Source organism: Hypanus sabinus, chromosome 26, assembly GCF_030144855.1.
Source record: "Hypanus sabinus isolate sHypSab1 chromosome 26, sHypSab1.hap1, whole genome shotgun sequence".
In the NCBI taxonomy this organism is placed as follows: Eukaryota; Metazoa; Chordata; class Chondrichthyes; order Myliobatiformes; family Dasyatidae; genus Hypanus; species Hypanus sabinus.
Window position 1 is genome coordinate 40,382,398 of NC_082731.1, and position 21,560 is coordinate 40,403,957.

The 21,560-nt window shown below is 42.9% G+C and overlaps 1 protein-coding gene across 1 annotated transcript in view; it reads left to right on the forward strand.

Annotated features, from left to right (window-relative positions):
- The first annotated feature begins 5,268 nt into the window (after nucleotides 1-5,268).
- Nucleotides 5,269-21,560, forward strand: part of clptm1 (CLPTM1 regulator of GABA type A receptor forward trafficking) — a 74,314-nt gene continuing 58,022 nt past the window's right edge. The window contains exons 1-2 of the mRNA XM_059950915.1: nucleotides 5,269-5,411; nucleotides 21,094-21,224. Coding sequence (XP_059806898.1) covers nucleotides 5,358-5,411; nucleotides 21,094-21,224 — 185 coding nt within the window. The 5' untranslated portion in view covers nucleotides 5,269-5,357. The remainder of the gene's footprint in view (nucleotides 5,412-21,093; nucleotides 21,225-21,560) is intronic.

The following is a 21,560-nucleotide window of genomic DNA, read 5'->3' on the forward strand; positions in this document are numbered from 1 at the left end:
AAGAAGCTACAGAAAACTAAATCTAGTCAGCTCTATCTTGGGTACTAGCCTACAAAGTACTCAGGACATCTTCAGGGAGCAGTGTCTCAGAAAGGTAGTGTCCTTTACTAAGGACCTCCAGCACCCAAGGCATGCCATTTTCTCACTGTTACTGTCAGGATGGAGGTACAGAAGCTTGAAGGCACACACTCAGAGATTCAGGAACAGCTTCTTCCCCTCTGCCATCCGATTCCTAAATGGACATAGAATCTTTGGACACTACCTCACTATTTTTTAATATACAGTACAGTATTTCTGTTTTTTGCACATTTTAAAATCTATCCAATATGCGTAATTGATTTACTTGTTTATTTTTTTATCATTATTATTTTTATTTTATTTTCTCTCTCTGCTAGATTATGTATTGCATTGAACTGCTGTTGCTAAGTTAACAAATTTCACGTCACGTGCTGGTGATAATAAACCTGATTCTGATTAATGGAAGACGATGCAGCTGGGCTCCTTCAGCATTCAGAAGTTTCCTCAACACCTAGACTGGTGGGTTTGTCAAAGGCTTTGGCTTAGAACCTTTGTGTTGCGTGGTGATTTCTCCTATACCTAGTTTGTCCCCATGTCCAGCACTCAGAGCAAATCCGTTGTTTGGCTTGCATATGTGGAGTCTAATTTGTTTCAAAATAATATCATCTACAGCTGCAAAACCTAATCTTTGCTCCCATTGTTGAGAATGGACTCCAAGCCCTGGTTTCAAAGTACATTTTATTTTCTGCCTATATATACAGTATCCGACCTGAAATTCGTTCTCTTCACAGAAGTCCATAGAATGATAGAAAAAACTTTCCATTTCCCCTCCCCTCCCCTTTCACAAGCAGCGGCAGAAGCATTGACCCCCCCCCCCCCACTCCATCCCTACCCTTGCAAGCTGAAGCACCAAAGAGTCCATTGATCCAGAGTCCATCAAACTGCAGTTCATGAACTTGATACTTTGGTACCTCAGACAGTGAGGGAGAGAAGGGTCGCTCCTGCAATGGGAGAGGAGACAGCAACTTGCTGTTTCAAAGTTACAATCTTCCACATGGCTTCTCCAAGTAACCCCCCCCCCCAACACCCCGTCCAGAGTTTGAGGACCGATAGGACCACCAGTCCTCCAGTGAGGCAACCCTAACACAGAAGTCTCCTCAGAATAGTAGGTTTGAATGGTTGCCTTGACTACTCATTGCCTGCAACAGCCACCAATGGCAAAGCCCAGGAACAGACTGAGGAGGAGGTCCCCGGACTGAGCTGAAACTTACACGCAGCCCAAAGGTCAAGTGCATGAGGCTGAAATGCAGTCAGAACTTGGAGTTGAAATAGGCTCTGCAATTCCTTGTGCTCCATATGTACATGGAACACTAATTCCTCCATGGCTTAGAAGGTCCTGGGGTCCTGGGGTCCATGGATCAGTGTAAAAACTTTTACGTGGATCTGATTTGCGCAGCCCTATCTGTCCCCAGAAATAAGAAGTAAAGGGGACCTCTATTCAGGCATATACTTACTTGCTGCCTGATCGGAGACTGCTCACTTAGGTGAGTTTGGATGATAGAGAAGGAAACAGGAACAGGAGTCTGTGATTAGCTTCTAAGCAGAGTTTCAGGACCTGGATCTGATGAGCACATCTGGCCAAATGTGAGGGGTACATCTAGTCTAGGGGTGACGATATGTCTCTACCAAAGGGGGTGTAAGGTGCTCCTTCCCTGTGCTAGCCTGCAGGTCACCCTTGGGCAAGGTGTAATAACTTCTTAGCCTCACCCCCCCCCCCACCCCAATCAGAGTCACATGAAGCCATGGTAGCAGGTGGTGCAGATCACAAGTCCTGGTTATGCAACCACTGATGCCAGGCAGACAATCTTTGAAGAGTATTGAAAAGGGCTGGTGTAAAGGTGTCTTGTAAAGACACTGCCCAGAAGAAAGACAATGGCAAGCCACTTCGGTGGAAACATTTGCCAAGAAAAATCATGGTCATGGAAAGACCATGATTGCCCAAGTCATACGACACGGCACGTGACAAATGAACGAACATGTAGTCAGGAATTACCATGAAACTCTTGATCTCTCTTGCATGCCAGGACTTCAGCCTAAGCCCATTTGATGACTTCTTGTCATCAGCCACTACACAAATCCATTTTAATCTCCCCACATTCTTATCAATTCTTCACCAGATTCTATCTCTATCCTACACACCAGGGATAATTTACTGTGGCCAATTTGCATTTTTTGGGGGGATGGTGAAGGATGAAACCAGAACACCCTGAAGAAAGCTTACACCGTTACAGAGAAAACATATACAGTATATAGCTAGGGTGCCTTGATCTTTTGCACAGTGTATTTATCAATGTGGAGTGGAGAGCGAGTTTGTAAATCTGGTGGAAGCAAAGTATGTTGGGAGTGGTGAGGGTGGAGTGTCGTGGCAGGGGTGGGGGGCAGATGGCAGAGAAGGAGTGCTAGTGGTGGGGGTGAAGACACACCCACCCCGATTCCAAACGATTGGTTTATTGATCATTACAGAATGTCTCTCTGGTGCTTCCTGCTCCCTCCCCTCTCCCTTCCCCCTTTCCCAACCATGATTCCCCTCTCCCTGCCCCCTTCCCACTCTCAGTCCATAATAGAAACCCAGATCAGAATCAGGTTTATCATCACTCACAAATGTCATGAAATCTGTTTTTTTTTGTGGCAGCAGTACAGTGCAATACATAAAATTATTACAGTACTGTACAAAAGGTTTAGGCACCCCAGCTATATATTATATATGCAGTACTCTAATTCACACACAACACATAAAGTAATATCACAAATAAATTAAATAATAAAAGACTGACAGCACAAACTGCTTTTATGACACTGGTCAAACTGTAAACAGTATAAGCCTTCGCCACCCAAGCTAAAGAATTGAAAATACACGTGGACTAAGATGTTAACTGTCCTGTGTTATCTTCAATGGGATCATCCGTTGATCCGCCACCTGTCTTCAGGAGTTTCGGCCCGCTTGTGATCAAGACTCCCTTGAGGTGGTGGGCCAGCAGTGCTAAAGCACCACCTCCCACTGATGAGCTTAACAACTTGGCATCTGCCTCCATCAGACTCTATCAGAGTCGCTTCCATCCAACAGATAGTCTTCTCTTCAGGTATCTATATAGCTACTGAAGGGTTTGCAAAAGATGGATACACTGCCCGACTATCTGCCCCCTGGACGTACTTGGTCCACACCCATGATGATCCTGCCTCTGCTGCCTCAGCTACAGCCCTGCTGGTCGACTTGATCTCTCTTCTAGTGAAGCCAAGGTCACGCAGCCACTTCTGGAAATGAACACAATAAAACCACGGCAACCTACTTCAAATGGATAGCATGAGACCTTCCCCCCCCCCCCCCCCCCCCCGTCTCTGCACTCTGATCTTAATTCTGCATACTTGATTAATTTGCGCTCATGGGCTTCATCGAATTTGTCTTCCCAGGGTACTGTGAGTTCACCAATAACCATTTCCCTGCTGGTGTCAGACCAGACGATTATATCTGGACGCTATATATATGTGCTTAAAAATTTTGCACATTACTGTATATATTGATTGAGTCACAGATTACAGATGCAAAGTGACAGTAAGTAGTACAGGGACAATCAGTGGATATAGGGAGAAAGTAGAGGACCAAGTACAGCTCATTAGTGATTGTCGAATGGTTGAGCAGAACAAAGGCGCCACGTCGTATCCTATTTTTTTCTGTGTGAGGAAACAAGTTTTATGTAGGAGTAGTAATGAACTGGAAGCCGGAAGCAAAATGCTGCAATTTGGAGATTAAAAATTTGTTTTGTTTGATAGTCTGGGCCGATACTTGCTCTAGTTTAAAAGATTTGGGGAGGTGGGGTCTCATTAAAACCTGTTGAATATTGAAAGGCCTGAATAGAGTAGATCTACAGAGGATGTTTCCTATAGCGAGGGAATGTGAGACCAGAGGGCACAGCCTTAGAAATACTGGGATGCCCCTTTGGAACAGAGATTCGTCTAGCCAGAGGGTGGTCAATTTGTGGAATTCATGGCCACAGCTGGATGTGGAGGCCAATTCATTGGGCATATTCAAAGCGGAGGGCATCAAAGTTTAGGGCGAGCAAGCAGCACAAGGGGGCTGTGAGGGAGAATAAATCAGCCATGATGCGACGATTGAGCAGACTTGGGCTGAATGGCATAATTCTGCTCCTGTGTCTTATGGTCTTGAGTTCCAATACTCTGCAGGTCAGGTAGAATATGTGGAAAGATGGAAAAAGTTGTGGATGGATTCTGGTATCCTCACTTTTCCTTTTCAGTCCTAGAAAGGGTCTTGGCCCCGAAATGTCAATTGTCCATTCATTCCTATAGATGCTGCTGAGATGCCTACTTTTGCCCATGTTTTTTGCCCATGTTGCTTTGGGTTTCCAGTATTTGTATCTTCATGTGGATTTCATTACAATGGTTTATCTAGAACACTCTTTTGCTGAGAGAGTAGTTAATTACAGCTTTCAAAAGGATCTTAGCAAACGTGAGGAAAAATAACTTGCTGGTTTTGGAGGAAAGGGGCAGAGAATTGAACGAATGCAATGTTGTATAAAAAGCCAGGTGTTTAGCGTGTTGTCTTCTTCGAGTTCTGTGCTATGAATCAAAACTGTAATTTTTGAGTACCGTGATAGTTAGATGGCCAGATATCGCGTAAGGTGTCACATGATCTTTTAATGTGCACAGTCATAATGTAGGCAGGACATCACATGATCAAGCCAACCAAACTGGAAGTGTGCCGGTGGAAGAACTGACGATTTTACATTTTAATGTGGATCAGCATCCACAATATGGAAAACCGGCGTTCTGAACTCTCTCCCAATGACTCATCATCTGGAAAATCTGAGACTAGTGTACTGAAGTTCAAAAGCAAAGTTAATAATCTGGATTTTTTTAAAAAGGGCAATTTCGACGGGGATGGTGACAAAGAAAAGAAGTTTTATGATCGTAATATTTTACACGTTGCTGTAACCATGATGCATGCAAATGGACTAGCTGATCTTTTCCTGCCTGTCAATTTCGTATGCATCACTTTACTAAGCTGGTCCCAATTGGCTCTCTACAACTCGTTTGTCTATGACTATAATAAAACAAGTTTAAATTCCCGATGGTTAAAAAAAACATGTTCGCACACAATTACATTCCGTTAAAAAAAACCACTAAAAGGAATAAGCCTCCGGTACTGTCACGCTGCCAATATCAATGATGGCGACACGCCACATGGCATGGATACAGCGGGTCACACGGGATGAGATCTCGTTTGACCCCAGCAAAATCCCGCAGTTAGTTCGCAAAGGAGGAAGATGGCGGCGCAGGAAAGCGAGTTGACGACTGGTGAGGCGACGGCGAACGGCGAGGTAAGAGGAACCGGGGGAGGACGGGCGCCTTCCCGTAGTCCCATAATGTCCGGCCACACACCTGGACGACGGACAAGGGGAGTGGATGCCGGACGTTGCCGCAGTGGTCTCCGGTAGCCGATAACCTGTCCCGGGGTGAGACCGGCGCTGGTGCCGGTGCTCCCAAAGCCGGACCTCGGCCTCCCCTCTCCTCCCGCCCCTTGTCCTCCCCTCTCCTCCCGCCCCTTGTCCGGGCGCAGGACAGAGAGCAAAGGCCGCGGGGTGAAGCCTGGAACTCCCCATTGAGTTGCCGGATATCTTAACCTCAGGGACCCTTGGGGGTCCGGTGGCGGCACAGTCCCAAGGTTGTTTGTGGGTGAAGGCACTGGAACCTGTAGTAACCACCCCCCCCCCCTCTCAGAATACTGGGTTCCGCGTTGATTTATCCATCAAATAGAAGAAGGAATCTTAATCTTCACAGAGCTGCACAGCTCCAGAACGTAACCTCTCCCTTTAATATAAAGAGCCTGTATGATCTAGGCAGTTATTTCAGTTTGTGGTTATTTTCTTTATAGAGGAACTGCGGTAAGCAAGCTTGTCATTGCTAGCTCCCAAGGCAATCATAAATATGTTTCAGTTGCGTTTACTACTCAGTTGCGATAACTACCATTTACGACATCTCATTAATAGTCAAATAATCTCTTCCGTCTGCGGGTGAGGCTCGTGAGATTTTGTTCCAACTGTTATCAATGATATAGATAGCATTCCCTCTGTTCTTGATCACACACCATCAGTCTGGATTGTGTTTATAAATCTGAAGTGCAGCTTGGGCCTACAATCATTTACGTCGAGTGTAGCGTAGTGATCTGGATATTATAAAGAGAAAATGGAAATGGAGAGATATTTACTTTGATAGCAAACTGCTGAAGTGAACTGTAGTCATCTTTATCGAGGATAAGGCTGATAGCAATTATGGTGCCCTACAATCTCAATATGACTCAACATAAATTCCATGAATCTGAATGGTTATGTTTTAAAAATCCAGTTTTAATGTGTGCTGTAAAAGATTTCTCAGAATTGAATTTTATATCACCAGCATGTGGAATTTGTTAACTTTGCAACAGCAGTACAATGCAGTACATAATAACGGAGAAAAGATGAATTATAGTAGTGTGTATATATATTAAATAGTTAAATTAAATAAGTAGTGCAAAAAAAAAGTAGTGGTAGTGTTCAGAAGTTCAATCCCCATTTAGAAATTTGATGGCAGAGAGGAAGAAGCTGTTCATGAGTGGTTGAATGTGTGCCTTCAAGCTTCTGTACCTCCTTCTGGATGGTAGCAATGAGAAGAGGGCATGTCCTGGGGTGATGGGGACTCTTAATGATGATGGCATGGGAATTAAAAGTCAGGGGTGTTGGGGAATGCTGATAATCTGGTCAGAAATATTTTAAGAGATCGCTTAAAGGTGGAGAGGGATGATCAGACTGCAGGTGTATGGCTTGAGAGTGAAGTCTGGACTACTAAAAGTGTGGTTACTGTTGTTGGGGTCAGGGAATGGAGGATGTGAAGAGATTTTTTTTTCTGACACATTTGTTGAAGCTTGCAAGACCTCTTGATGATGTAACTTTCTGAGGAAAACTAGCATGTTGCACTTTATAAATAGAAGCTTGCACCAAGGTTAGTCATGCTAATAAAGGACTCATGAAACCTCTGGTATGCCACATTCAGTTCTGGGCACTGCACTTCAGGTAAAATGGTGAGCATTTGGAAAGGATGCAGTAGGGATTCCCAGACTGATAACCAAGGATGAGGGGTTCCTTTATATAGAGAATCTATTGGACCTGGAATTGTTCTTAGAGTAATATTTAATAGGTCATATGGTTTAGATTGAGTAAGAAACTGTTTGCCTCGGTAGTAGTAAGAGGATACAAAGTTGAGTTATTCAGTAAAAGACTGAGGGATGAGGATTTTTTAATACAGTGTGTTTTCTGGAATGTGTCAGTTGGAAAGACCATGGAAGCAAATTGGATTTTAACACATGAAAGGAAACGAAATTTTGAAACATTTGGAAGGATCTTGTAAACCAAAGGAATGGGATGAAATGGCATTAGAAGAACGATCAGGTAACTGGGCGGCATGGTAGCGTAGTGGTTAGCACGACACTCTACAGTACCAGCGACCAGGGTTCAATTTCTGCCGCTGTCTGTAAGGAGTTTGCATGTTCTCCCTGTGACTGCATTGGTTTCCTTCGGGTGCTCTGGTTTCCTCCCACATTCCAAAAATGTTCCAGATTAAATCGGGGTTGCTGGTCAGTGCAGCTTGAACGGCTGGAAGGGCCTACTCCATTCTGTAGGTCATTTAAAAATAAATTTAAAACTGTGAATGTAAAACCCAGCTATATAACTGGTTCTAACAGACTGCTTCACTGTCTGGTATGGTGGGAGGGCTACTGCAGGGGATCAGAGTAAGCTGTGGAGACTTGTAAACTTAGTCAGCCCCTTCGTGGGCACTAGACTCCGTAGTATCCAAGACATCTTCAAGGAGCAATGGCTCAGAAAGGCGGTGCCCATTGTTAAGGACCCCCATCACCCTAGGACATGCCCTCTTTTCATTGCTACCATCAGGGAAGAGGCACAGAAGCCTGAAGGCATGCTGTCAGTGATTGAGGAACAGTTTCTTCCCCTCTGTTATCTGATTGCTGAATGGCATTGAACTCATGAACACTACATTACTGCTTTTTTATTTCCTATTTTTTGCATTACTTATTAAAGTTAACTATTTAATATGTACGTATTTACTGTAATTCAGTTTTTCTATATTATGTATTGCTGGCACAAAGTTTTCAAATTTCACAACATATGCCAGTGATGTTAAACCTGATTCTGATATCATTGTTAGACATTGTACGTGGGCTTAAAGCCCAATTCTCTGCTCAGGATTGGGTACAGTTGGGTGCAAAGTGAAATTTGAGGTGACTATGGCATCTTGAATTCACAAAGGAATAAATGGGTAGGCCCAGGACTGTTCACACACCACTTGTAATTTGTTTTTGGAGTTGGGTAACTAAATCATCCTATGGTCTCTCCTCTTCTCTGTTTCTGGCCTCTTGAGCATCACTTTGCTTCCCTGTTGATGTGTCTCGAGATGCCAAAACCTTTTGTTCTGAAATTCCCTTCCCAGCTGTCTCCAGTTTTCAAGACCTATTGCTTCGACCAAACTTCAGGTCGTGCTGAAGTTGTTTATGTAGTACTCTATCATAGTTTTGTCTATTTATGGCCCTTTGGAGCTCTTCAAAGTGTTAAAAACAGTCTGGCATAGTTCAATCTTCAGTATAGGAGGCACAAGGTAATAGTGGGGAACTGACAGTTCAGTCTTGAAGAACGTTATAAGTGATAGTTATTATTAAAAGTGTTTATAAGTTGCTGGAAATAGGAGGTGACAAATTGGGACACTACATGAATCAATATTAAACCATCAGCTGCTATAGTTGTGTCCACACCGGGCTTCGAGGTGAATGGTCACGGGTTCGAATCTGGCAGGCTCCTTACATGCTTTCCATCTGCGCTGGGTTGAGCATCAAGCAAGAAGCTCAGCCTCGATTTAAAAAAAACACTTGACAAATGCTAAAGAAGTGGCAAGGTTGCTACAAGACATGGGAAGGAACAATGATGGATCTATACTGGGCTAATGATTATTCATGAATCATCACAAGGAAACAAACCCTTTGGACCACTCCATCTGTGTTGACCATTAAGTACACATCTATAGTGATCCGTTTGCCAATACCTTCTTTCCCTAGGTATTTCAAGTGCTTAGATATTAAAATGTTGTAAGAGTCTCTGCTTTTATCATTCTCTCAGGCAGACTATTTTAAACCACCATCAGGGTGGGGGAAAAAGATTCACAATGTAGTGGTTAGCACAACACATTGCAGTATCAGCATCCCAGGTTCAATTCCTGCCACTGTCTGTAAAGAGTCTGTACATTCTCCCCCATGACCGCGTGTGTTTCCTGCGGGTGCTCTGGTTTACTCCCACAGTCCAAAGACATACTGGTTGATAGGTTAATTGGTCATTGTAAATTGTCCTGTGATTAGGCCAGGGTTAAATCAGGGGATGCTGGGCTGTGTGGCTGGAAGGGCCTATTCTGTGTGATATCTCAATAAATAAATCTCTTCGCAATTTCATGCTCCTTAAATTTATGCCCTGTGGTTATAGAATATAGATCATAGAATAGTACAGCACAGGAAAGCCATTCGGCCCTCAGTGTTGTGCCCAAATAGCTAAAAAGCAAATCCAAAACACCCAAACACTAATCTCTCCATCTCCCTCCATCTTCCTTACGTCCATGTGTCTCTTCAAGCATTTCTTAACAGCCTGTAATGTATTTGCCTCTGCCACTATACCAGGCAGCGCATTCCAGGCATCCAGCACTCTGAGTAAAACAATTTGTTCCTCACATCCTTTTTGAATCCACATCCTTTTTGAATCTACATCCTCTCAGCTTCAATGCATGTCCTCTGGTATTTAGACATCTCTAACCTGGGTAACAGATAGTCCCTGTCTACTCTATCAATGCCCTCATTATCTTATAAACCTCTATCAGATCGCCCCATAGCCTTCGGCACTCCAGAGAATAGAACCCAAGTTTATCCAGATGATAGCACACACCCTCTAAACGAGGCAGCATCCTGGTGAACCTCTTCTGCACCCTCTCCATCCTTCCTATAGTGGGACAACCAGAAGAGACAACTACTGTGGGAGAAAGCTTACCCCTTTTAATTTCATGCACCTCCATCAGGTAACCCCTCATCCTTCCATTCCATGGAAAATGAGCATACTTTCTAAATAAAGACCTTGATGTACCACATCCAGGACTGTTAAGAGAACTAGCCTTCTGAGACAACGTGTCCTGTCAGGTGGAAAATATGGGCAGGTTAAGGACAAGGAAGTTTGTGTAGATTGCAGCAAATTTATTGTTTGCATTAAGAAAGCAACGGGAAAATGGTTAGTGTAAAATTGTGAGGAGTATTTAAATGTTCATATGGTGACTTTCCATATGGCACTTCATGAAGTGAAAAAGGTTAATTTGGAATTCTCTTTACTGTCTGTTGTGCCACCGACATTAAGGGCAGCAATAAAGGTCTTCCATCACTGGTTTGTCATTCCATCAATCGAATACTGGAGCATGGCACAAACCAGAGAGGCCAGTCCCCAACCAAGCGTGAATGACTTGCTTCACCGAAATTGCAAGAGATCCAGTGACTGCCTAGAACAGGGGTTCCCTATCTTTCTATGCCTGGAGCATTACTATTCACTGAGGGGTTGATGGACCCGAGGTTGAGAACCAGTGTTCCTTCTAAGGTGGGCATGTGTGCATTCGGAAGTATCTTTTGATACTAGCACACAAAGGAATTTAAATTGTAAACTGCGCACAGAGGGTTATTGCCCTCTACCTCGTTGACATGTTAAGTATATTTCACGATCGTACACAACTGTATTTCCTTTTCCGGTTTCTGATACAGTATTGACAACATGAAGTTTGCGATGATTTTCTGCAGATTTTAGAACTGGCTATTTATCCTGTTTTTATTGAAGAAATTATTGATTAACTGTGTCAAATTCCAAAGAAGCAAAAGGGGTGAAGTGCAGAAGAACTGCTAGTTAATTTAAAATAGAATGGCTTAATGATCATTTCAAACAACTTTAATAATGTGAAAAGATTGATACCATTATGTGCTGCCATATAGAACATGAGAAAGAAGACTCGTTGATGTGTATTATTTTATTTATTTTAAATGATGAACAGCAAACTGCACTGGGAAGTTTATTATCCTTAGAATAGCTTCAGGTTTACTTCCACTTAAAACTTCAGTGTGCACATGTTGTTGTCACTGGGCAAAAAGTTGCAAGGCACAAGATTTTTGCGCACACTGGTCATTACAAACTAGAAGGAACATTGTTAGGAACCCAGGCCCAGAATCATACCTGTATTCTCGAGTGTTGTCAAGTTTTTCACAGGCTCAAACATCCGAGGTTCCATCACACTAAGAACAGAGGGGTGCTTAAAAACATTCTTACTGCCAGCTGGAAGGAGCATCCTGAAGTGATTACACTGGACAATGATTATTTTCTATAAGTGTTGCCCCCTCAGTAATTTTTTTTTGTTTATGATAGACCACTCGAAGCTCAACACAAATATAATTTCACACTACTTGTATCATGTAGGAATTTGGAGAAACAAAAAATTAACTTTTATTGAATATAATGTGTTTAATTGCACAACAGCACTGATGATTTGCAATAGTTCAACTATGCTAAAAATGTTTTGTTGATTATTTTCATTTGGACTTGGTGTCTGAGGCTTCTCACTTTAGTGTCCAACAATAATCAGCCAGCATTGACGGATTCCAGTAGCCCTGATAACGTTTCACCATGCTTGTCACTGACAGAACTGAGATTTGCAAGGAAGAAATCTAGAAGGGAATGCAGAAAGTTAATCTTTAGTGGCATGTTGCACTTCATGGTTCTGTATGCTCAAAGCATGTTGTCAACCAGCCGCATGTAGTTTGTTGCTCTGTAGTCGCCAAGAAAATTTTCAACATTCTTGAATGCCTTCCATGTGATTTTCTCCTGTCGCACTAGAAGCTCTACAACTTGCCTGCCATTGATGGCCTGCTTGATTTGTGGACCGACATAAATGCTTTCCTTAATCTTGTCATCAATTATTCTGACTTGAATTATGAATTGAAATAAATAGAGGTGATTTAAAAAAAAAATTGGTGCGTGATAGGGAAATTTCATTGTAATTTAATTTTCATGATCATCAGCCCAAAATCCATAAGATATCCTAAAAGTATTCAGGAAGTGAAATCTTTGTTGTCCAAAGCTGTATTGAACTCAGTCAATAAAAGGCTGAAAAGCCAAAGCACCAAATAAAAACAATAACCTGTGGAGTAGAATTTCTCATGCACAGCTTGATTCCTGAGAAGAGGAGTGTGTGCATGGAGTCCTTGGAAACATTAAAGGGTCTCTGAAGTGCCTGGCATGGGTAATCTAAAAGGCCTTTCTCAATGGACACCTTTTACTCCAATGGTCTTCCTGTAAATGGTAAGACAAGGTTTAAACGAGTTGTTCAAAATCGGAACCAGCATGTCATGAAATTTGTTGTCTTTGCGGCAGCAGTACAATGCAATACATAATAATAGAGAAAAAACTGAATTAGAGTCAGTATATTAAATCATTTAGTAAGTAAATATGATTTTATTTTAATCATTAAATAAAAATTGAATATTTTTTATCCAAGAATAAAAATTAAGAAAAAGTAGTGAGGTAGTGTCCAGGAGTTCAATGTTAATTCAGAAATCGGATGGATGCCACTCAACCAGCTGACATATCTCGCTTCTGTAAACCCTCTTGTTACCATCTGAAATTCTGCCAACAATAGTTGTGTCATCAGCAGTTGTATAGATGGCATTTGAGCTGTGCCTAGCCACACAGCCGTGATGCTTTTTGTCCACGTGATTCCAAGTTGTTTTCTTGTTTCTTCAGTCTTCCTGATCCCAGATATTGGTAACTAGACTATAATCTCAGCGGCAACACGAGTGAATCTGCAGATGCTGGAAATAAATAAAATCACAAAATGCTGGCAGAACTCAGACAGCATCTATGAGAGGAGGTAGTGACGACGTTTCGGGCCAAAACCCACTCCTGATGAAGGGTTTCGGCCCGAAACATCGTCACTACCTCCTCCCATAGATGCTGTCTGAGTTCTGCCTGCATTTTGTGTTTTTATAATCTCAGCGTTTGACTTTGAGCTGAGACCCATGAAGTAGTTAACCATTCCGTGCACAAGGCATGGGTAACAATTTAATGCCTGTGGATTCTGTTTCCTATTTCTTTGCTTTCTGTTGCAATGGACCATTTCCCAACTTAGAAATTCATTCAGCCTCTTTGTTGTATTCTCAAAGTTCAAAGTAATTTATTATCAAAGTATATATACATTATACAACCTTGAGATTCATCCCCTTACAGGCAGCCACAAAACAAAGAAGCCCCAAAAGAACCCATTTCTTTTTTTTGAAAAAAGGACCAGCAAACACCCAGTGCGCAGAGTGAAATAAAAATTGTTCAAACAATAAAAGTTAGCAAATAGTATTCAGAACTGAAGTTTTGTGAAAGGCACGAAGCCAGTCAGAACTGCAGCTGAACAGGCCACAGCCTCAGTTCATCGCAGAACCGAGTAAACATTGCAGGAGCACGGGCACGAAGCCAGGCATCACTGCTTTTCGTCTGATATGGTTGCACATTTTAATGGATGCACCAGAAAAAGTATCATATCTGGGTGTATCACGAATTGATACAGCAACTGCTCTAGATGACTGCACCAAAACTACAGAAAGTGGTGGACACAGCTCAGCATGTCGTAGAAACCAGTCTCTCCTCCATGGACTCTGACTGCTCACCTCGTTTCCTCAATGAAGCAGCCAGTTTAGTTTAAAAACCTCATCCACCCTGTACATGCTCTCTTCTGTCCACTCCCATTGACGCATACAGTTCTGGTCACCCTGCTGTTGGAGAGGGTGCAGAAAAGGTTTACCAGATGCTGTCTGGTATAGAGGGTATGTGCTATCACGAGAAGCTGGACAAACTGGGTTCTCTTTGGAGCGGCAGAAGCTGAGGGGAGATCTGAGAGAAGTTTTTAAGATTATGGGAGGCATAGATAAGAGTGGACAGGGTGCATTTTTTTCCCCAAGAGTAGAAATGTCTGATACCAGGGGGCATTGAAGGTGAGAGGTGGTTGGTTCTGTGAAGAGGAAGTTTTTTTTACTCGGGAGAGTAGTGGATGCCTGGAATGCACTGCCGGTATGGGGGTAGAGGCAAATACATTAGAGGCTTTTAAGAGATGTTTAGATAGTCACATGAAGAAAAGGAAGGAATATGGGCATTGTGCAGGTAGGAGGGATTAGTTTTTGATTTACTTGTTAGCTGGTGCAGCACAGCATTGTGGGCTGAATGGCCTGTTCTGTTCTATGTTCTAAGATCATCAACACAGTTTGTGGATGGAACTTTATGATGTGTTTCTAATTTCTGGTTGCTCCAATTTTTATGTTGCTATTTTGAGTGATTTTGATTGGTGCAGCCTGCAGATAACGAACTGTGCTGAACTGAATATGCCTGGACTTCTGCGTTTTATTTTCTGGGTTTTTTTTGCTTGTTTTTTGTTGTCGCTTGCGTGGTTTTTTTTTGTACATTGGGGTGGGGTTTCCGATGCTCTACTTTGAACAGGTTTCATCGTTTTGTTTGCTTCATTGCTGTCTGTGGGGATGATGAATTTCAGGGTTGTCTACTGCATACATACTTTGATAATAATTGTATTTTGAATCTTTAAAAAGGTTAAACACATAACACTCATCTCAAAGATTTCTTTATAAGACTATTGAACTTTTCCCTCGTACTATAATATGGACTCTTAATCTTACAATCTACTTTGTCATGGCTCTGCACCTTTTATCTGCCTGCGCTACATTCTTACTGAAACTGTAATGCTGTAATCTGTATTCTGTTACCTTCCCTTCTACTACCTTAGTACACTGATGTATGATCTGAATGGATAGCATGCAGAACAGCTTTTCACTGTAACTCTGTATTTGTGACAATAATAAACCATTTATTTTGGCAGGTGTAATGGAAACCTAGTTTACCAATTTACGGAATTTACATTACATGCTGCAAACTTCCCTTGCTACTTCGTTTGTCTAAATCTGTTCCTTTGTGTACTTTCCACATGGTGGGTGTGGTTAAAATTTGAACGGTAGGTTTTCCCAATACATTGGCATCCTGCCATATCACTCTGCTCATGACATCTGTTCAAACTTGGCATTGCCCAAGATCTAATTCTGCTTCCGTTTACATGGATGCCTTCTTTAGGATTAGAATGTAAAAGTAAGCACAGAGGAAGACTCTATAAGGCACTGGTGAGGCCTCACTCGGAGTACTGTGAGCAGTTTACAGCTCCTTATCTCAGAAGGGATGTGCTGACGTTGGAGAGGGTTCCAGGATTGAAAGGCTTGCCATAGGAACGTTTGACTCTGGGTCTGTGTGCACTGGAATTCAGAAGACTGAGGGTGGGAACCTGATTGAAACCTACAAATGTTGAAAGGCCTTAACAGAGTATGATGTCTACAGTGTGGGAATCTAAGACCAGAGGGGACAGTCTCAGAATAGAGGGACGTTCATTTAGAATGAAGTTAAGGAATTTATTTTGCTGGAGAGTGGTGAATCTGTGGAATTTGTTGTCCCATGCGACTGTGGTTTCAAGTCATTGGGTATATTTAAGGCAGAGGTTGATAGATTCTTGATCGGTCAGGGCATGAAGGGATACAGGGAGAAGGGAAGACACTGGGGCTAAGAGGGAAATAGATCAGCCATGGTGATAATTGGCTCCTGTATCTTATGGATATTCTTCCATTTAAAAAAATACACTGAAGCTTTTTATTTCTGTTGTTGGATCCTGGTGATTTTGTGATCTGAAGGTTCTTCCCACCAAATACCAGTATATCTTCATGTGGTTTCTTGACCAGGGTACACGCACCAGGAATTAAGATGTCCCCTTCCCATTGGATCCTTCCAAACAGCAGAAACCAGCTGAGAAGCAGACTGAACAGTTTCACACATAGTTGTTGTTTATTTAGCCCATTTTTGTCTTAATGATTCTGGATGATGTGGGAAATGGAAGCACCAATCAGTTTTCGTCAGGAAACATATGTAACCCCCTGGGTCGCCTCAGGCTCGCTCAGCTCGTTCTCATCTGGGGGAGCAGCCTTTGGCCCCGCCAAACTGGGTAATCAGCTGCTGTGGATGCTGTGTGATGTCCTCGCCTCGCCCAAAAACAGACAGTACACCATATGTGATTAAATGAGTACAATTTATAAAGGTTACTATAACTAAGTGATTAATAACGATACAGTATATATGAAGAAAAAAATAAAGGGCGCCAAACTTATCAAAGTCCAAACCACTTCGTGCACAACCGTTGGAGCTCAATTACTGAAGTCTTCTGGCCACCATTCGATTCCCTCCAAACTCCTCGACTCGCAGCTTAGGACCATCCGAAGTGGTCAACCAAGCACATCTAGCTTCATCTCCTCTCCTCGGAGTACCTCCTGGTCTTGGACCCCCGCTTGGGGTCCGTTCCTCGCCCAGCTTACAGCATTGCATCCTCTCTCTCACCCCCTCGCGTCCATCTCCCCAAAAGCCCGCCAACAATAGTTTACAGACTCAGAAGAAAGAACAACGTTAATCCCAATTGGTTTACAAAGGAATACAATTCTCGTTATCAGTAAATTTTAACCCAATCAAGCTTCCAGCACTCTCTCCCAACAAAGAAGCATTCCTGCTTTTAACAAAACAAAGAAGCCATTTTGATTACATACACAGTAACAAAGAAAAAAGAAGAAACCCCCTTTACACATAATTCTTGACAAACATTTCTAGTGAAGTGTTGGTCAGAATCAATATGATGTGGCAATTCCATTTTGGGATATAGTCCTTGATCAGAGTTTTTTTTTGCTGTATGTGTGTGTGTGTGGGGGGGGGGGGAGTGGCTTTACTTGCTGAAAAAGCTTCCACTCATCTTGAAAATTTGTCTGAGTGAGGCCCTCCGTTGGTCAGGGTGAAAGTTGCGTAGCAGCTGAGTACATGATAGGCAAGCCAGGGCAGTGTGCCTCTCTGAATGGTGCAAGGATGATAATATAGGTTGCTCTGTTATCAACTCGAATGGGCTTAATTTAGTTTTCTTGTTTGGGCTTGCTCTGATGCTGCCTAAGACCATAGGAAGGGCTGTAGATGGGGGACCCTCTCTATCATACATAGTGCGATATTGAGAACCAACTGTTTCCCTTGTAGCAGCCTCCCCCTCTCCATGCAACTGATGAATCCAAAGGAAGGGAGAGACTGATGTAGTTTGGTACCAGCAGCATTGCCGGTCAGTGTTGAAGTCAACATAAGATAGCCTTAGAGACTCCACCTCTGGATTGTTCCATGGTGTTTACTCTTGAAGCCTTCCCCATGAGTGATAAGGCAGCAGGAGGTTTGAGATCAGAATTTTCCTTCTGCTAACCATGGCTCATGAGCCCCATCTACCCAAAGTGACTGGTTTCAAGGTGCCAGGTTTAACCCTTTCTCTTGTCAGTAGAAACAGTTCCTCAGAGCATAAAGCCGCATGTAAAGGCCAGGAGTTGGACTTGGTATTTAGAGGCTCTTTGAGGTTCATGCATTGGGAGCATTTAGCAGGGAGTGGGAGCTTATACACACTACCACCTCTGGCTATAATAACCATAAGGTACCTCCTTCTATACTTGAGATATAACACTGGGAAATGTTACAAAGAGTAGTGAGTGCCTTAAGGAATCATGTCCAAGTATTTGTAGTATTTGAGTATTGAGTAATGTAGTCTATTTGTAGATGCAAAATTAGTCCTGGTGGGACAGGATCACCTCATTGTGCTGGGTCCTGGACAATGGACAATTGAAGGCACAGCCATTACTGGTGAGATGAAGTAAGTGCAGAGTGCACGAGCCTAGAGTTGGCAATTTCAAGAGGGTACAACTGACAGATTATAAAAATGGGAAGGAGCCTGCAAGTATCAAGTTCTTGAATTTGAGGGTGAGAATTTTAAAATTATTTTGGATGTCTGGCAGCCAGTGAAGATGGGTAAATGGGGCTTGTTTGAATATGAGTTTGAGTAGTCAGGTTTGGATGACCTCAAGTTTATGGAAGATGGAAGACGGGATGCTGGCCAGGTGAATATCAGAGCAACTGAATATAGAAGTAACATCTTGTGTCCTTTTGCAAGTATGTTTTTCCTTGTGCTTGTGAGTTTCGTATAACAGTGCTTACCACTAGTAAGCGCTTTGTCTGTTGGGTTTATTATTGTAGACCTCTGTTGGTCATGGATGTTGCATACTGGCTGTCAAGATCAGTGGTCCCCAACCAGCGGGCTGCGGACCGGTACCGGGCCACAAAGCATGTGCTACAGGGCCACGAGGAAACAATATGATTTGGCGATATGAAACGATATGAGTCAGCTGCACCTTTCCTCATTCTCTGTCACACCCACTGTTGAACGCAGGCAAGGTCATTATCCACGCGTCATCCATGTCAGCACGAGATAAACTCCTCGAGCTTGCAAATGACAGTGGGCTGAAAGGTATGTTTGACATAACATCACTGCCGGCATTCTGGATCAAAGTCAAGGATGAATATCCTGAGAAAGCCACGAAAACGCTGAAAGTTGCTTCCATTTCCAACATCATATCTCTACGAAGCGGGCTTTTCTGCAATGAATGCAACGAAAACTAAATTGCGGAATAGACTGGACATAAGGAACCCCCCTCGAGTATCGCTGTCTCCCATCACCCCTCGATGGGACCATCTTGTTACAGGGAAACAAGCCCTGGGCTCCTACTGATTCAGCGATATTGGTGTGTTGCAATGATTTTATGTATTCATACGGAGAAAGTATGTGCTGTGTGTTTAATATTAAATTTGTTAGATAAACCCTTTTAGAAATGAAGTATATTAGCCACTTATAAGTGACTTAGTTGACTTAACACCTATATTCCAGTCATGATTAACACCTCCCTCACCCCCACTGGTCGGCCGGTCTACAAGAATATTGTGAGAATTAAACTGGTCAGCGGTGCAAGAAAGGTTGGGGACCCCTGATCCAGCTACACAAGCCAGGGCAGTAGAATATGGAGAGCAAGCTGTTGTCCATGTAGTAAGTTCCCCCTGTCCACGCGGCTGATAAACCCAGAGGAAAGACAGAGAACAATGCAGCAGCATTGCAGGATTAGTCACATCAGCGTTGACTCCAGCTCCGGATTTTTCCCTTAGAGTTTGCTCCCGAAACCTTCCTCCTGAGTGAGTTATTGCTAAACGCCAGTGGCGTTTTGAGATCAGGGTCTTCCTGCTGCTGGACAAGCTGCCAACCATGGCTGACAAGCCCCATGTGCCCAAAGCGACTGGTTTTAAGATGTCAGTAACCTGCCTCTGCCCCTTCTCCTGTCAGTAGAAACTGTTCTGCTCGGCTTAGAAGCTAAGCCACACACGCAAAGGCTAGAAGATGGACTTGGCTGTTAGAGGCTATTTGAGACGCACGGCATTTAGAGGACTTGATGGGTAGTAGGAGCTTACGTCCACTACAACCCCCAACTAACAACCTTAAGGAACCAATGACTTTATTAGTAACTCTTGTTTGTGTCATCAAGTTGAAACACCTACATGATATTCATGGGTCAGATCATCCCTTCTTCCTGAGAAAGGTACCTATCCTGTACTAATTTCCATGTCAGAAGTTGTCTCTTCTATATTTGCCTTTAATGGAGGTTTCATGTCGATCAGTGGTTCCCAAACTGGGGTTCACCAACCTCTCGGTTAGGGGTTGGGGTCCATTGCCCCCTGATGTCGGTGATTTCCTCATGGTTTCTATTGTGGTTTTGTTGCATCTTTCTGACTATAGCAATAAATACTTTAAACTTAACTGAAATGTAATCTGATTATTTTGTTTGAAAGTATGAAGAGGGGCAATATCAATCAAACTTTGAATAAGATCCAGGGTTAAAGACTTCAAGGTATTATCATTAACTAGTAAGATGTCATTAATTTAAATTGATATACAGCACAGAATAGGCCCTTTTGGCCCTTCAGGTCATGCCGCCCAGCAGTTCTCTAATTTAATCCTAGACTAATCACAGGACAATTTACGATGACCAATTAACCAGTGCATCTTTGGACTGTGGGAGGAAACCGGAACACCCAGAGGAAACACAAGTGGTCACGGGGAGAACGTACAAACTCCTTACAGTCAGCAGCGGGAATTGAACCCAGATCGCCTGTACTGTAAAGCATTGTGCTAATGGCTACCGTGGACAACCTTGAATTGTCAAATGTGTCAATGTCATAGGCTTCAGGGAATGGTGGGTTAACGGAACAATTGGAAAACTCTTCCTCCTCCACAAGTTTGATGGCTTCCTTATGAGATGGATTCCATTTTTCTTTCTGCACTTCTAATTGATTTGTATCAGAAAATTTATTTGCAACGCGTTTACATTTTGATTTTTTTTTCCTCTTTGGTTCTTTGTACTTTAGTTTTTACTGACACCTTGGGCCATTCAAATTAGGGCAGAAACAAATGTTGATTGACTTATGGATAAACATGATTAACATTTGATTATTCTGAGATATGAGCTGCTTATCTATCGTGTGGCTTTTGAGTACCTTGTATAAGAAAACTGCTTTAGCAATTTAACTAAAGGACAACTGCAGGATGTTTCAGAACTTCATTGTCCTTGAGTCCTTGAATATTTGAGCAGTTGCGGCTTCGGTGTAGGAGAAAGTACAGCAGCGGAAAATAAATCATCTGATTTGAGTGTTGGTTGTAATGTAAATGCTATTCAAGACTCTGGGAAGTACAGAGAGATCTTTTATCATCATTGGAGATGGGAGACTTTGCTCTCAACTCTTAAATAGAATCTGAGCCCCTGATCTCTGCTTAAGCTGGAGTTTATCCAGCTGAAAATATCTCCTTGCTCTTTCCATTACTTTCCTTCATTGTTCCCCAAGGGTTGTGTGTTTGTTGCTCTTTTCCGCGAGGCACGTAATCCTGTAACTCTAGTATGTTAATATTTGCATCTTGTAGGTCAGCAGTGAGGTGGTAGCAGACGGGCAGGTCCAGGTATCGGAATCTAATCAGGTGGAAACACAACCACCGCAGCAAAACCAGCAACAGCCTCCCAATGCCTGGCAAGTGATAAAGGGTGTTTTATTCAGGTGAGTGCAACATACTTGTATGTTTCTTCCTTTTCTTAAGACCATCATCCCTGCAGGGGCACAAGCTGCCAAAAGCAGTTCACCAGAGTCCTCTGTCGTGGGCCATAGGTCAATTGACCTTGTGGAAGCACCTAGGAATCTGGGGAGAATATAGAAGCACCAATGCCCTTGAATGGAAAATCCTACAGAAAGTACTGGATACAGCCCAGTCCATCAGGGGTAAAACCCTCCTTACCATTGAAAGCATCAACATGAAACACTTTCACAGGAAAGTAGCATCCATCATCAGGGACCCCCACAATCCAGGACATGCTCTCTTTTTGCTGCTGCCATCAG